Genomic DNA, 14,688 nt, shown 5'->3' with positions numbered 1-14,688 from the left:
GTTAATTTGACCTGTCTGCATCTGGGTCTTACCTTCATACCTGATAATATATGTAAATGGTTGTTGACTGCAAAATGGCAAAATGAGCTGTTGGTGTATAATGGTGAATGAAAGATAGGCAGCGTCAAGTGAGACGTTTCTCAAAATTATAAACAACAAAAGCAAAAGAAACCTGAGAAATTCAATACATTTAGTTGTTATTCAATTCATTGCACATTTGCTCATGTGCAGACTCATCACACTCAATGTAAAGCTTTAGAAAATACAATCTCAGTAGTTATTCTGAGTGCTTTCACCTTGGCTGTAAATAAAATATATGGCATATTGACAGGTAAACCCTTTTAATTCATATTTTATGATAATTATGTAAAGCAAACATTGAGAATGAGGGCAGCATTAGTGGTCCACATCATAAATATATTCATAATTTCTGTAGGTAGTGATGCATTTCTCTCTTTCCCTTTTCCCATCCCATGTAAATACTCTTAATATTATTAATTGTTTATAGTTCTTTGACAGAATTGTCCCCACAGTTAGTGACCTACCTGTTGTGTAACAAAACCCCATCAACCACTGGCCTTGTCTCTTCTGATCATTGTATTTGCACCTGAAAGTGGCAGAATCCCCACTTTGCAGTTTTTTTATGTTGTGTGCATGCTTTATATTGCACATAAACATGGAACGTCACTAACCTTTTTAAAAAGAGTTTTCAACAGGTTTACAATACATAACATCTCTCTCAAATTAAAAAAATAGTTTTAATTGACTGTACACAATACCAAAAACACTGCTCTTTCCCAGGTAGTGTATAGTGCTGAGCTCTCTTAACATGCCCTTTCCAGATCCAACCATTCTTCTTGTCCACTTCCTTACCATTTTGTCTTCCTGTCCAGACTTCCCACGGTAAGTAGAGTTATCATCACTGATGTCTCTCTGCGTGATACTTCCTGTGTCTATACCTCCCATTCCTTTCCTTGGCCATGTTGATGCATGCATTGTGCTTGTTGGTCTGCAGGTGGTTCCAGTACTTGACCAGTTCGTTGGGCTGGAACTGGTGGGAGGTGATGAGATGGCTGTACTTACAGCTGGAGTAGGACACCCTCCAGTGGTTGAAGAGAAACTCGTTGGGCGGCGGTGTGGGGTCAATGCGGAGCTTGGCTAGGCATATGCCCACGTAAACGTCCTCCAGATGCAGCCTCCGTATGCTCAGAGACGCCTGATAGATCCTCTCTGCCATGTCCCCAGATAACACATACCCGGTTCCCGAGCAGAAGATGGGGTACCTCTCGCTAGGGTACAGCTCTGGAGGCATGTACCACTTGCTGTCCTTGTTGCGGTTGGGTGCGTAGCCCCTCATCAGATAGCCAGTGAAGTAGCTCTGTCTCGGTGGGAGCTCGGGCTTCAGCAGCTTCTGGATGAGATACTCCGTGTTAACAAACATGTCACTGTCTGTCTTCATGACATAGTGCGCCTGCGGGCAATGGGTGGCCACCCAGTTCATGCCCATCAGGGTTTTGATGGTGAGGTTGTAGTATGTGTCCTGATAGTCCTGCTGGATGATGTCATGGTGAACCCAGCTCTCCTCCTCAATGGCGGTCTGGGTGTACCTGTCCGAGCTCCGCCCTAGACCCAGCAGGAAGAGTCGGACGAAACCTAGACCCATGGCCACGCTCTCGTTGCTCCACGTCTGCCGGATAGCGTTCCTGGCGTCTACCTGGCCTGGCTCTGCAGCGATCAGCAGCACCAAGAACGGGGTGCTGTCCCTGCACTTGAAGGGCTCGTTGAGCATGTAGCGGTAGGGCTGGGAATTGAGCCTCCCTCCCACGCCCATCTCCTGCTGTAAACTGTTGTTGGCGCTCATCGAGTTCTCTAGTCCCGTTACGCCCACCATGGCTCCCCCTCCACCGCCACCCTCAGCCTGCTGGGAGCTGAGGTTAAGCTGGGGCTTTGGAGGCACGTAGCCTGTCTCCCTCCACAGGTTCCGCAGACTCAAGCTCTGATTTGCCTCGGCCTTGGCCGTGCGGAAGCCCCTAACGGTGTAGGTCAGGGGGTTGTCACGGGGCCCGGTCCGGCCCGGCAGCCAGTCCTGGTGGCTGAAGAAGAGGAAGAGGGTGAAGAGGAGGGCCAGGGACAGGAGACCCGCCATGTGGGTCCGGAAGAGCGAGCGCTTCATGGTCCAGGTCATCTTCATGGGGCAGCAGTGCCGTCGTCTCCACTGCATGGTGGATCAGCAGGCAGGGGGAGCAGGGGGCTGCAGCTGCTCTGGATGGCGCGGCGGCGGTCACATTCGATCACGTCAAACATGTGTTTGCCAACAGCCAGAGGGTTATCTGAGCTGGCAGATAGGTGGGAGTGAGCCCCTGGCGGACCTAGTAGGGATGTACAAGGCCCCCTGGCAGAGCTAGAAAGGGGTTGCTTGAGGCCCCACACAGAGCTAGGAGGGGGATGGTTGAGCCCCCTCGTCGAGCTATTCTTGTGTCCCCTGGCAGAGCTAGGAGGGTGCTGACTCTGTGGCCATGGAGGCAGGTTCCAGGCTCTTCACTGGCTCTGCAGACACACCAAGGATCATGCTCCAGGTACGGACTCTTTCAGATCAGAGACTGGAGTCGCCTTCTTAGTGGATCACCTCTCTTATCTGGGAAGACAGAACAGAGAAACAGGCTTGGCAAATGTTCAGAAATGTGCCTACTACTGTAGAATTGTATGGCGTTGAGCCATACGTATGTCAACTGTTTAAATTTAATAGATTTTACTATATCCCCATGAGGAGGAACAAAGCTTATTTAAAATGATTCAGCTTTGACTTTGTGTTTTGTTGTTTCTTTGCATTTTATTCTTAGTGGCGGATGATCAAAGTAATTCAGAATGACTCATCTATTCAAATATGAAAACCCTCTGCTGCACTGCATGAGTAATGTATAGTCAAAGAAATAGAATCCAATAGAATGGATTCTATGTGTACAGTATAATGTTACGCATTCACCATGGTAAGTACCTCTTGTAGATTATATTTGCACTTTCCATGAGAGCAGCAAAACCTGACACTCATCTCCACTGGCCTTAAATGTTTGCATAGTAAACGCACCGCCTGTGGTGGATTGTTAATAATGGGGAATTGAGATGGAGTGAAGAGTGGATGATGACGTCTGGATGATGACTGCAATGGGTGATAGGGCGTAGATGCTAGTGGGGAAGGGAGACAGGGGCTTGTGTGTGTGTGCGTACGTATGTGCATTCATATTCACGTGCATGTGTGTGAGTGTTGTAACTATTTGTGGTACTATAGATATGTATTAGGGAGCTGTGAAGGTGATATTGCATACATCCATGAGCATGTCAGTGTGGATAGGGTGTGGATGTATACCAGCAGGGGCCTTCTGAGAATTTTATATCAGTTGTGTTTTGCTTTATAGTCTACTTCCTGGTATGCCCATAGTAGAAATTGCATGCTAAAACAGTAATTACTTAATAATTACACAATGACCAGCTGTTCTCTTTCTTTGTGAGTCATTTAAACAACCAGTGCCATGTTCCATTCGGCATCAATTAGTTCTTTATTATGATGAATTGTTTGAAGAACCAACTACATTATTATTACATAATTTCTCAATAACTAGGTAACCAACAGTTGAGCAGGACTGTGAAACAAAGCGTAGCTGTATGTATAAAACTCCAGAGAGCTAGACTTGCATAAAAACCAGGTCAACATCAACTTCAGTAACCTACCTCTCCTCTCCAGTTCAAGTGCACACAGTATGTGTTGTCTCACTTCAATAGATTAGGCTGCCTACATGGGCGGAGAATCACGTCACAGTTAATTTTCACCATAAAATGCACCTTTATAATAAAAGCATTACATGCATAATCGCATTTGTGGTCACTTTTGAGAATGGTGTTTTCCTGCTAATGGAACATTCCAGCCTTGCTGAAGCCCCCTAGATCATCACCGATCCTCCACCAAATTTCACAGTGGGTGCGAAACCTGGAGAGGCCTACAAGCCACAGTGTCTCGTACCCACCGTGAAATCTATGGACAGTCATGGCCTAAAGTTTTGAGAATGACACAAATATAGATTTTCACAAAGTCTGCTGCCTCAATTTGTATGATGGCAATTTGCATATACTCCAGAATGTTATGAAGAGTGATCAGATGAATTACAAAGTCCCTCTTTGACATGCAAATGACCTGAATCCCCCAAAAACATTTCCACTGCATTTCAGCCCTGCCGCAAAAGGACCAGCTGACATCATGTCAGTGATTCTCTTGTTAACACAGGTGTGATTGTTGACGGGGACAAGGCTGGAGATCACTCTGTCATACTGATTGAGTTCGAATAACATACTGGAAGCTTCGAAAGGAGGGTGGTGCTTGGAATCATTGTTCTTCCTCTGTCAACCATGGTTACCTGCAAGGAAACATTTGCCGTCATCATTGCTTTGCACAAAAAGGGCTTCACAGGCAAGGATATTGCTGCCAGTAAGATTGCACCTAAATCATCCATTTATTGGATCATCAAGAACTTCAAGGAGAGCAGTTCAATTGTTGTGAAGAAGGCTTCAGGGCGCCCAAGAAAGTCCAGCAAGCGCCAGGACCGTCTCCTAAAGTTGACTCAGCTGCGGGATCGGGGCACCACCAGTACAGAGCTTGCTCAGGAATGGCAGCAGGCAGGTGTGAGTGCATCTGCACGCACAGTGAGGTGAAAACTTTTGGAGGATGGCCTGGTGTCAAGAAGGGCAGCAAAGAAGCCACTTCTCTCCAGGAAAAACATCAGGGACAGACTGATATTCTGCAAAAGGTCATTTTCTCTGATGAATCCCCTTTCCGATTGTTTGGGGCATCCGGAAAAAAGCTTGTCCGGAGAAGACAAGGTGAGCGCTACCATCAGTCCTGTGTCATGCCAACAGTAAAGCATCCTGAGACCATTCATGTGTGGGGTTGGTTCTCAGCCAAGGGTGTGGTCTCACTCACAATTTTGCCTAAGAACACAGCCATGAATAAAGAATAGTACCAACACGTCCTCTGAGAGCAACTTCTCCCAACCATCCAGGAACAGTTTGGTGACGAACAATGCCTTTTCCAGCATGATGGAGCACCTTGCCATAAGGCAAAAGTGATAACTAAGTGGCTTGGGGAACAAAACATCGATATTTTGGGTCCATGGCCAGGAAACTCCCCAGACCTTAATCCCATTGAGAACTTGTGGTCAATCCTCAAGAGGCGGGTGGACAAACAAAAACCCACAAATTCTGAGAAACTCCAAGCATTGATTATGCAAGAATGGGCTACCATCAGTCAGGATGTGGCCCAGAAGTTAATTTGAGGTCAGGGCTCTGTGCAGGCCAGTCAGGTTCCTCCACACTGATCTCGGCAAACCATTTCTGTATGGACCTCACTTTGTGCACGGGGGCATTGTCATGCTGAAACAGGGAAGGGCCTTCCCCAAACTGTTCCCACAAAGTTGGAAGCACAGAATTGTCTAGAATGCCAATGTATGCTGTAGCGCTAAGATTCCTCTTAACGCTAAAGGGCCTAGCCAGACAATGAAGAACAGCCCCAGACCATTCCTCCTCCACCAAACTTTACAGTTGGCACTACGCAGTCCCATGTAGCTCAGTTGGTAGAGCATGGTGTTTGCAACGCCAGGGTTGTGGGTTTGATTCCCACGGGGATCAGTATGGAGAAAACATTTATGAAATGTATGCATTCACTACTGTAAGTAGGTAAGTGGGTTTGATTCCCACAGGGGACCAGTATGGATTTTTTTTTTTTTAATAATGAAATGTATGCATTCACTACTGTAAGTCGCTCTGGATAAGAGCGTCTGCTAAATGACAAAAAATGTAAATGTAACATGTATGCATTTGAGCAGGTAGCGCTCTCCTGGTATCTGCCAAACCCAGATTTGTCCGTATGGCTGCCAGATGGTGAAGCGTGATTCATCACTCCAGAGAACATGTTTCCACTGCTCCAATGGCGGTGAGATTTACACCACTCCAGCTGATGCTTGGCATTGCGCATGGTGATCTTAAGCTTGTGTGCGGCTGCTCGGCCATGGAAACCCATTTCCTTATGCTTCACAATGAATAGTTGTTGTGCTGAAGTTGTTTCCAGAGGCAGTTTGAAACTCGGTAGTGAGTGTTACAACCGAGGACAGACGATTTTTAAGCACCACGCACTTCAGCACTAGGCGGTCCCGCTCGGTGAGCTTGTGTGGCCTACTACTTCGCGGCTGAGCTGTTGTTGCTCCTAGACGTTTCCACTTCACAATAACAGCATTCTACTGGCAATGTTTCCCTATGGAGATTGCATGGCTGGGTGCTCGATTTTATACACCTGTCAGCAATGGGTGTGGCTGAAATAGCCGAATCAAATCAAAGTTTATTTGTCACGTGCGCCGAATACAACAGGTGTAGTAGACCTTACAGTGAAATGCTTACTTACAGGCTCTAACCAATAGTGCAAAAAAGGTGTTAGGTGAACAATAGGTAAGTAAAGAAATAAAACAACAGTAAAAAGACAGGCTATATACAGTAGCGAGGCTATAAAAGTAGCGAGGCTACATACAGACATCGGTTAGTCAGGCTGATTGAGGTAGTATGTACATGTAGATATGGTTAACCTCTCTGGGCTAGGCGGGACGAATTCGTCCCACCTACGCAACAGCCAGTTGAATCCCGTGGCGCGATTTTCAAATACCTTAGAAATGCTATTACTTCAATTTCTCAAACATATGACTATTTTACAGCATTTTAACCTGTTAGGGCTAGGGGGCAGTAATGACACGGCTGGATAAAAAACGTACCCGATTTAATATGGTTACTACTCCTGCCCAGTAACTAGAATATGCATATAATTATTGGCTTTGGATAGAAAACACCCTAAAGTTTCTAAAACTGTTTGAATGGTGTCTGTGAGTATAACAGAACTCATATGGCAGGCAAAAACCTGAGAAGATTTCATGCAGGAAGTGGCCTGTCTGACAAGGTGTCGTTCTTCTTGTCTCTGTTTATTGAAGAGTGAGAAACTTAGCTATAACGTGACACTTCCTACGGCTGCCATAGGCTCTCAGAAGGCGGAAAAATGCTGAATCGTGGCTTTGCAGGCTCTGGCTGAAAAAAAGTACCGCGTTTGGGTAGTGGCTGGTTACAGTACTGTGAGACTCAGGCTCGTGCCCGCGTCGACCGAAAGCTTTCTTTTCCTTTGTCTGTTTACCTAAAAGGATATTCCCGGTCGGAATATTATCGCTTTATTACGAGAAAAATGGCATAAAAATGGATTTTAAACAGCGGTTGACATGCTTCGAAGTACGTTAATGGAATATTTAGATTTATTTTGTCACGAATTGCGCCATGCGCACGACCCTTATTTACCATTCGGATAGTGTCTGGAACGCACGAACAAAACGCCGCTATTCGGATATAACGATGGATTATTTTGGACCAAACCAACATTTGTTATTGAAGTAGAAGTCCTGGGAGTGCATTCTGATGAAGACAACAAAAGGTAATCAAACTTTTGTAATAGTAAATCTGATATTGGTGAGTGCTAAACTTGCCGGGTGTCTAAATAGCTTGCCCGTGATGGCTGGGCTATGTACTTAGAATATTGCAAAATGTGCTTTCACCAAAAAGCTATTTTAAAATCGGACATATCGAGTGCATAGAGGAGTTCTGTATCTACAATTCTTAAAATAATTGTTATGCTTTTTGTGAACGTTTATCGTGAGTAATTTAGTAAATTGTTAGTGAATTCGCCGGAAGTTTGCGGGGGGGGTATGCTAGTTCTGAACGTCACATGCTAATGTAAAAAGCTGTTTTTTGATATAAATATGAACTTGATTGAACAAAACATGCATGTATTGTATAACATAATGTCCTAGGTGTGTCATCTGATGAAGATCATCAAAGGTTAGTGCTGCATTTAGGTGTCTTCTGGGTTTTTGTGACATTATATGCTAGCTTGAAAAATGGGTGTCTGATTATTTCTGGCTTGGTACTCTGCTGACATAATCTAATGTTTTGCTTTCGTTGTAAAGCCTTTTTGAAATCGGACAGTGTGGTTAGATTAACGAGAGTCTTGTCTTTAAATAGCTGTAAAATAGTCATATGTTTGAGAAATTGAAGTAATAGGATTTTTAAGGTATTTTAAAATCGCGCCACTGGATTACACTGGCTGTTGCGTAGGTGGGACGAATTCGTCCCGCCTAGCCCAGAGAGGTTAAACAACACAATGTAACTCCAAGTCAATCACACTTCTGTGAAATCAAACTGTCCACTTAGGAAGCAACACTGATTGACAATAAACAAAATATTCCATTACCGTACTTCGAAGCATGTCAACCGCTGTTTAAAATCCATTTTTATGCCATTTTTCTCGTAAAAAAGCGATAATATTCCGACCGGGAATCTCCGTTTAGGTAAACAGAGGAAAGAAAACAAAGCATTCGGTCGACGCGGGCACGAGCCTGAGTCTCACAGTACTGTAACCAGCCACTACCCAAACGCGCTACTTTTTTTCAGCCAGAGCCTGCAAAGCCACAATTCAGCTTTTTGCCGCCTTCTGAGAGACCATGTGAGCCGTAGGAAGTGTCACGAAACAGCAGAGATCCTTTGTAATGGATAGAGATGGCAAAGAAGGCCAAGAAATGGTCAGACAGGGTACTTCCTGTACAGAATCTTCTCAGGTTTTGACCTGCCATTTGAGTTCTGTTATACTCACAGACACCATTCAAACAGTTTTAGAAACTTTGGAGTGTTTTCTACCCAAAGCCAATAATTATATGCATATTCTAGTTACTGAGCAGGAGTAATAACCAGATTAAATCGGGTACGTTTTTTATCCAGCCGTGTCAATACTGCCCCCTAGCCCTAACAGGTTAAAGTGACTATGCATATATGATGAACAGAGAGTAGCAGTAGCGTAAAAGAGGGGTTGGCGGGTGGAATCCAGTACTTAGAAGGGGTTTCCACATACCTTTGTATATATAGTGTATAACAGAACAGTAAAATAAAGCATTTATCTGGTACTAGTATGTATGTAAACTCCTTAGGACTTGTGGGCTGGTGATGATGGAGGTAGAATGGAATGGTAAGGGGGCTTCTTGCATATCATCAGCCGGGATTAATGCCAGGGGCGGAAGTATAAATTGCAGGTTTGCACAACATGACGCTGGCTAACGCTACTCTGCGCCGCTCTGGTGAGCCTGTGCAATCAGCCCCCCACCGCTCCATGCCTCACCAGCCGGGGCGGAGATTCATCTGTCAAAAGGAATTTTCAGGCTCCAGCAAGCAGTATTGCAGGAGCCCCAGCCAGCCACCGGCGATATCAGCCTTCATTCACCTTGCACCTCTAGCTTATCAATACCTTGCCTGCCTGCCTGCCTCTCTGCCTGCGTGGAGAGAAGCCTCCCTGCCAGCTCTTGCTCTCTGAGTACACACACATACACAGGCATATACACACACACACGCACACACACGCACACACACAAACATGCTGCCAGATATTGGCAGGCTGAGGGGCCTACGTTTCTTTCCATATAATTGAGACACAAACAGCTCAGTTCCTGAATTCTTCCTCCATTTCTTTCTGTCTTACTTTCAGTTTGTTTGTTTATTAGCATTGTGTTTGTTCATGTGTTATGATGTGTAATGCTATGAGAGAGTGGGTGAGTGAGTGAGAGAGAGGGAAAGTGTTTACTCATTTGTCACAACAACTGGATGGGAGCATGCTAAACTTTTGAGCAGAATGTGCTTACCCTGTGCATGCAATTACAGCAGAATGAGAATGGCCAAGGCTGGCTTTGCTTTAAAGGTTAACACACTTTACATCAGAGCAAATCGAATGCTCGAAAGGTTTCTGTTGTTGCCTATACATGGAATAATTATCAGGAGTCTAATACAGTATGCACACACGTGTGGGAGCGCACACACATGCACACACACAGAGTTTATCCGCAGGAGAGATGTTGACGTGTTGTTTGTCAAATCAAATAAAATGTTATTGGTCACATATATGTGTTTAGCAGATGTTATTGTGGGTGTAGGGTAATGCTTGTGCTTCTAGTTCCGACAGTGCAAGAATATCTAACAAGTAATATCTAACAATTTCACAACATATACCCAATACACACAAATCTAAGTAAGGAATGGAATAAAGAATATATAAATATATGGAGGAGCAATGTCAGAGCGGCATAGACTAAGATACAGTAGAATAGTATAGAATACAGTATATACATATGAGATGAGTAATGCAAGATATGTAAACATTATTAAAGTGACTTGTGTTTCATTTATTAAAGTGGCCAGTGATTTTAAGTCTATGTATAAGGCAGCAGCCTGTAATGTGCTAGTGATGGATATTTAACAGTCTGATGGCCTTGAGATAGAAGCTGTTTTTCAGTTTCTCAGTCCCAGATTTGATGCACCTGTACTGACCTCGCCTTCTGGATGGAAGTGGGGTGAACAGGCAGTGGCTTGGTGATTGTTGTCCTTGATGATCTTTTTGGCCTTCCGGTGACATCGGGTGCTGTAGGTGTCCTGGAGGGCAGGTAGTTTGCCCCCGTTGATGTGTTGTGCAGACCGCAACACCCTCTGGAGAGCCCTGCGGTTGTGGGCGGTGCAGTTGCCGTACCAGGCGGCGATGCAGCCCGACAGGATGCTCTGAATTGAGCATCTGTAAAAGTTTGTGTGGGTTTTAGGTGTCAAGCCACATTTCTTCAGCCTCCTGAGCTTGAAGAGAAGCTGTTGCACCTTCTTCACCACACTGTCTGTGTGGGTGGACCATTTCAGTTTGTCCGTGATGTGTACGCCGAGGAACTTAAAACTGTCCACCTTCTCCACTGCTGTCCCGTCGATGTGGATGGGGGGGATGCTCCCTCTGCTGTTCCCTGAAGTCCACGATCATCTCCTGTGTTTTGTTGATGTTGAGTGAGAGGTTATTTTCCTGGCACCACACCCCCAGAGCCCTCACCTCCTCCCTGTAGACTGTTTGACGTCGTTGTTGGTAATCAAGCCTACCGCTGTTGTGTGATCTGCAAACTTGATGATTGAGTTGGAGGTGTGCATGGCCATGCAGTCATGCGTGAACAGTGAGTACAGGAGGGGGCTAAGTAAGCACCCTTGTGGGACCCCAGTGTTGAGGATCAGCGCAGCGAAACGTTGTTTCCTACCTTCACCACCTGGGTGCGGATTGTTAGGAATACATAGGTATTCCTCTTGTTGAAATGGGATAGGGCAGTGTGCAGTGTGATTGCGATTGCATTGTCAGTGGACCTATTGGGGCGCTAAGCAAATTGAAGTGGGTCTAGGGTGACAGTGTGACAGATGGAGGTGATATGGTCCTTGACTAGTCTCTCAAAGCACATCATGATGATAGTCATTTAGTTCAGTTACCTTTGCATTCTTGGGTACAGGAACAATGATGGCCATATTGAAGCATGTGGGGACAGCAGACTGGGATAGGGAGAGATTGAATATGTCCGTAAACACACCAGTCAGCTGGTCTGCGCATGCTCTGAGGACGCGGCTAGGAATGCCATCTGGGCCGGCAGCCCTGCAAGGGTTAACCGGTTTAAACGTCTTACTCACGTCGGCCACGGAGAAGGAGAGCCCACAGTCCTTGGTACTGGGCCACATCGTTGTCCCTGTGTTATCCTCAAAGCGGGCAAAGAACCTGTTAAGCTTGTCCGGAAGCAAGATGTCGGTGTCTGCGACGTGGCTGGTTTTCCTTTTGTAGTCTGTGATTGTCTGTAGACCCTGCCACATACGTTTTGTGTCTGAGCCGTTGAATTGCAACTCCAATTTGTCTCGATACTGACGTTTTGCCTGTTTGCCTGTTTGTATTCGGCCATATTCCCAGCCACCTTGCCATTTGTTAAATGCGATGGTTCGTGCTTTCAATTTTGTGTGAATGCTGCCATCAATCCACGGTTTCTGGTTAGGGTAGGTTATAATAGTCACAGTGGGTACAACATCTTCTATACACTTCCTGATTACACAGTTGTCTAATCAAGTGAAATTTCACACGGTCTGATCAGGCAGGCATCCCTTTTGGTAGCGTTTCAGTGATTAGGCTGAACGTGGTGCTTCATTAATATATTTCCTTGCCTCCCATCACTGCCACACCAGCCAATTAGTTACAGTGGTGATAATTGAGGACCCAGCAGTTCCACCTCAGTAAAAAATATCAAAGACTGAATGATAATATTTGAATCCAGCTAATGACTTATGCGTCTCAAATCACACCTAATGATAGACACCATTAAATGGTGAAATCTAATAGAACACCATGGCCTAAAATGTCCAAATGAAGAGTTTCTTTCCAAACCACTATATATCCATTTTCAGAATTGTTGGTAAATAAGCCTTTATTGTTTAAAGAACTTATGAAAGAGATTGCTGTATTTTATCAGTATCTACAGTGCCTTGCAAAAGTATTCATCCCCCATGGTGTTTTTCCAATTTTGTTGCATTACAATCTGTAATTTAATGGGATTTTTATTTGGATTTCATGTAATGTACATACACTACCGGTCAAAAGTTTTAGAACACCTACTCATTCAAGGGTTTTTCTTTATTTTTACTATTTTCTACATTGTAGAATAATAGTGAAGACCTCAAAACTATAAAATAACACATTTATTTTATTTAACTAGGCAAGTCAGTTAAGAATAAATTCTTATTTTCAATGACAGCCTAGGAATAGTGGGTTAACTGCCTTGTTCAGGGGCAGAATGACAGATTTGTACCTTGTCAGCCCAGGGATTCAAACTTGCAACCTTTCAGTTACTAGCCCAACACTCTAACCACTAGGCTACCCTGGAATCATGTAGTAACCAAAAAATTGTTAAACAAATCTAAATATATTTTATATTTGAGATTCTTCAAATAGCCACCCTTTGCCTTGATGACAGCTTTGCACATTCTTGCCATTCCCTCAACCAGCTTAATGAGGTAGTCACCTGGAATGAATTTCAATTAAAAGGTGTGCCTTGTTAACCTGTTAGGGCTAGGGGGCAGCATTTGCACGTCTGGATAAAAAAAATGTACCCGATTTAATCTGGTTACTAATCCTACCCAGTAACTAGAATATGCATATACTTATTATATATGGATAGAAAACACTCTAAAGTTTCTAAAACTGTTTGAATGGTGTCTGTGAGTATAACAGAACTCATTTGGCAGGCAAAACCCTGAGACATTTTCTGACAGGAAGTGGATACCTGATGTGTTGTATTGACTTTAAACCTATCCCATTGAAAAACACAGGGGCTGAGGAATATTTTGGCACTTCCTATTGCTTCCACTAGATGTCACCAGCCTTTACAAAGTGTTTTGAGTCTTCTGGAGGGAGATCTGACCGAACAAGAGCCATGGAACGATGATGTCCCATTAGACACCTGGCGCGCGAGTTCATGTTGGGTACCCTCGTTCCAATACGTTATAAAAGAGTATGCATTCGTCCACCTTGAATATTATTCATGTTCTGGTTAAAAAAGGCCCTAATGATTTATGCTATACAACGTTTGACATGTTTGAACGAACGGAAATATATTTTTTCCCCTCGTTCATGACGAGAAGTCCGGCTGGCTTAGATCATGTGCTAACAAGATGGAGATTTTTGGACATAAATGATGAGCTTTTTTGAACAAAACTACATTCGTTATGGACCTGTGATACCTGGAAGTGACATCTGATGAAGAGAATCAAAGGTAATGGATTATTTACATAGTATTTTCGATTTTAGATCTCCCCAACATGACGTCTAGTCTGTATCGCAACGCGTATTTTTCTGGGTGCAGTGCTCAGATTATTGCAAAGTGTGATTTCCCAGTAAGGTTATTTTTAAATCTGGCAATTTGATTGCGTTCAAGAGATGTAAATCTATAATTCTTTAAATGACAATATAATATTTTACCAATGTTTTCTAATTTTAATTATTTAATTTGTGACGCTCACTTGACTGCCGGTTATTGGAGGGAAACGATTTCCTCAACATCAATGCCATAGTAAAACGCTGTTTTTGGATATAAATATGAACTTGATAGAACTAAAAATGCATGCATTGTCTAACATAATGTCCTAGGAGTGTCATCTGATGGAGATTGTAAAAGGTTAGTGCATCATTTTAGCTGGTTTTATGGTTTTGGTGACCCTGTCTTTGACTTGACAAAACATTACACACAACTCTTGTAAATGTACTGTCCTAACATACTCTAAATTTATGCTTTCGCCGTAAAACCTTTTTGAAATCGTAAAACGTGGTTAGATTAAGGAGATGTTTATCTTTCAAATGGTGTAAAATAGTTGTATTTTTGAAAAATTTGAATTTTGACATTTATTTGGATTCAAATTTGCCGCTCTTGAAATGCACCTGCTGTTGATGGAGTGCACCACGGGTGGCACGCTAGCGTCCCACCTAGCCCATAGAGGTTAAAAGATAATTTGTGGAATTCCTTTCCCTCTTAACCAGCATGGCTACCTCAGCCTTCTGCAGCGATACGCCATCCCATCTGGTTTGGGCTTAGTGGGACTATCATTTGTTTTTCAACAGGACAATGACCCAACACACCTCCAGGCTGTGTAAGGGCTATTTTACCAAGAAGGAGAGTGATGGAGTGCTGCATCAGATGACCTGGCCTCCACAATCCCCTGACCTCAACCAAATTGAGATGGTTTGGAATGAAT

General features: G+C 44.0%; 1 protein-coding gene across 2 annotated transcripts in view; it reads right to left on the bottom strand.

Moving 5' to 3' along the window:
- Nucleotides 1–324: 324 nt before the first annotated feature.
- The window catches only part of LOC106583974 (beta-1,3-galactosyltransferase 2), a 33,332-nt gene continuing 18,968 nt past the window's right edge, over nt 325–14,688 (bottom strand). For both annotated transcript variants that reach the window (XM_014168700.3, XM_014168701.3), the window contains exon 2: nt 325–2,635. In XM_014168700.3, the coding sequence (XP_014024175.3) occupies nt 920–2,221 (1,302 nt within the window). In that variant the 5' untranslated portion in view covers nt 2,222–2,635 and the 3' untranslated portion in view covers nt 325–919. The remainder of the gene's footprint in view (nt 2,636–14,688) is intronic.

Source organism: Salmo salar, chromosome 23 (assembly GCF_965601325.2).
Source record: "Salmo salar chromosome 23, fSalSal1, whole genome shotgun sequence".
NCBI lineage: Eukaryota > Metazoa > Chordata > Actinopteri > Salmoniformes > Salmonidae > Salmo > Salmo salar.
This window is presented reverse-complemented; position numbering and strand designations above follow the sequence as displayed.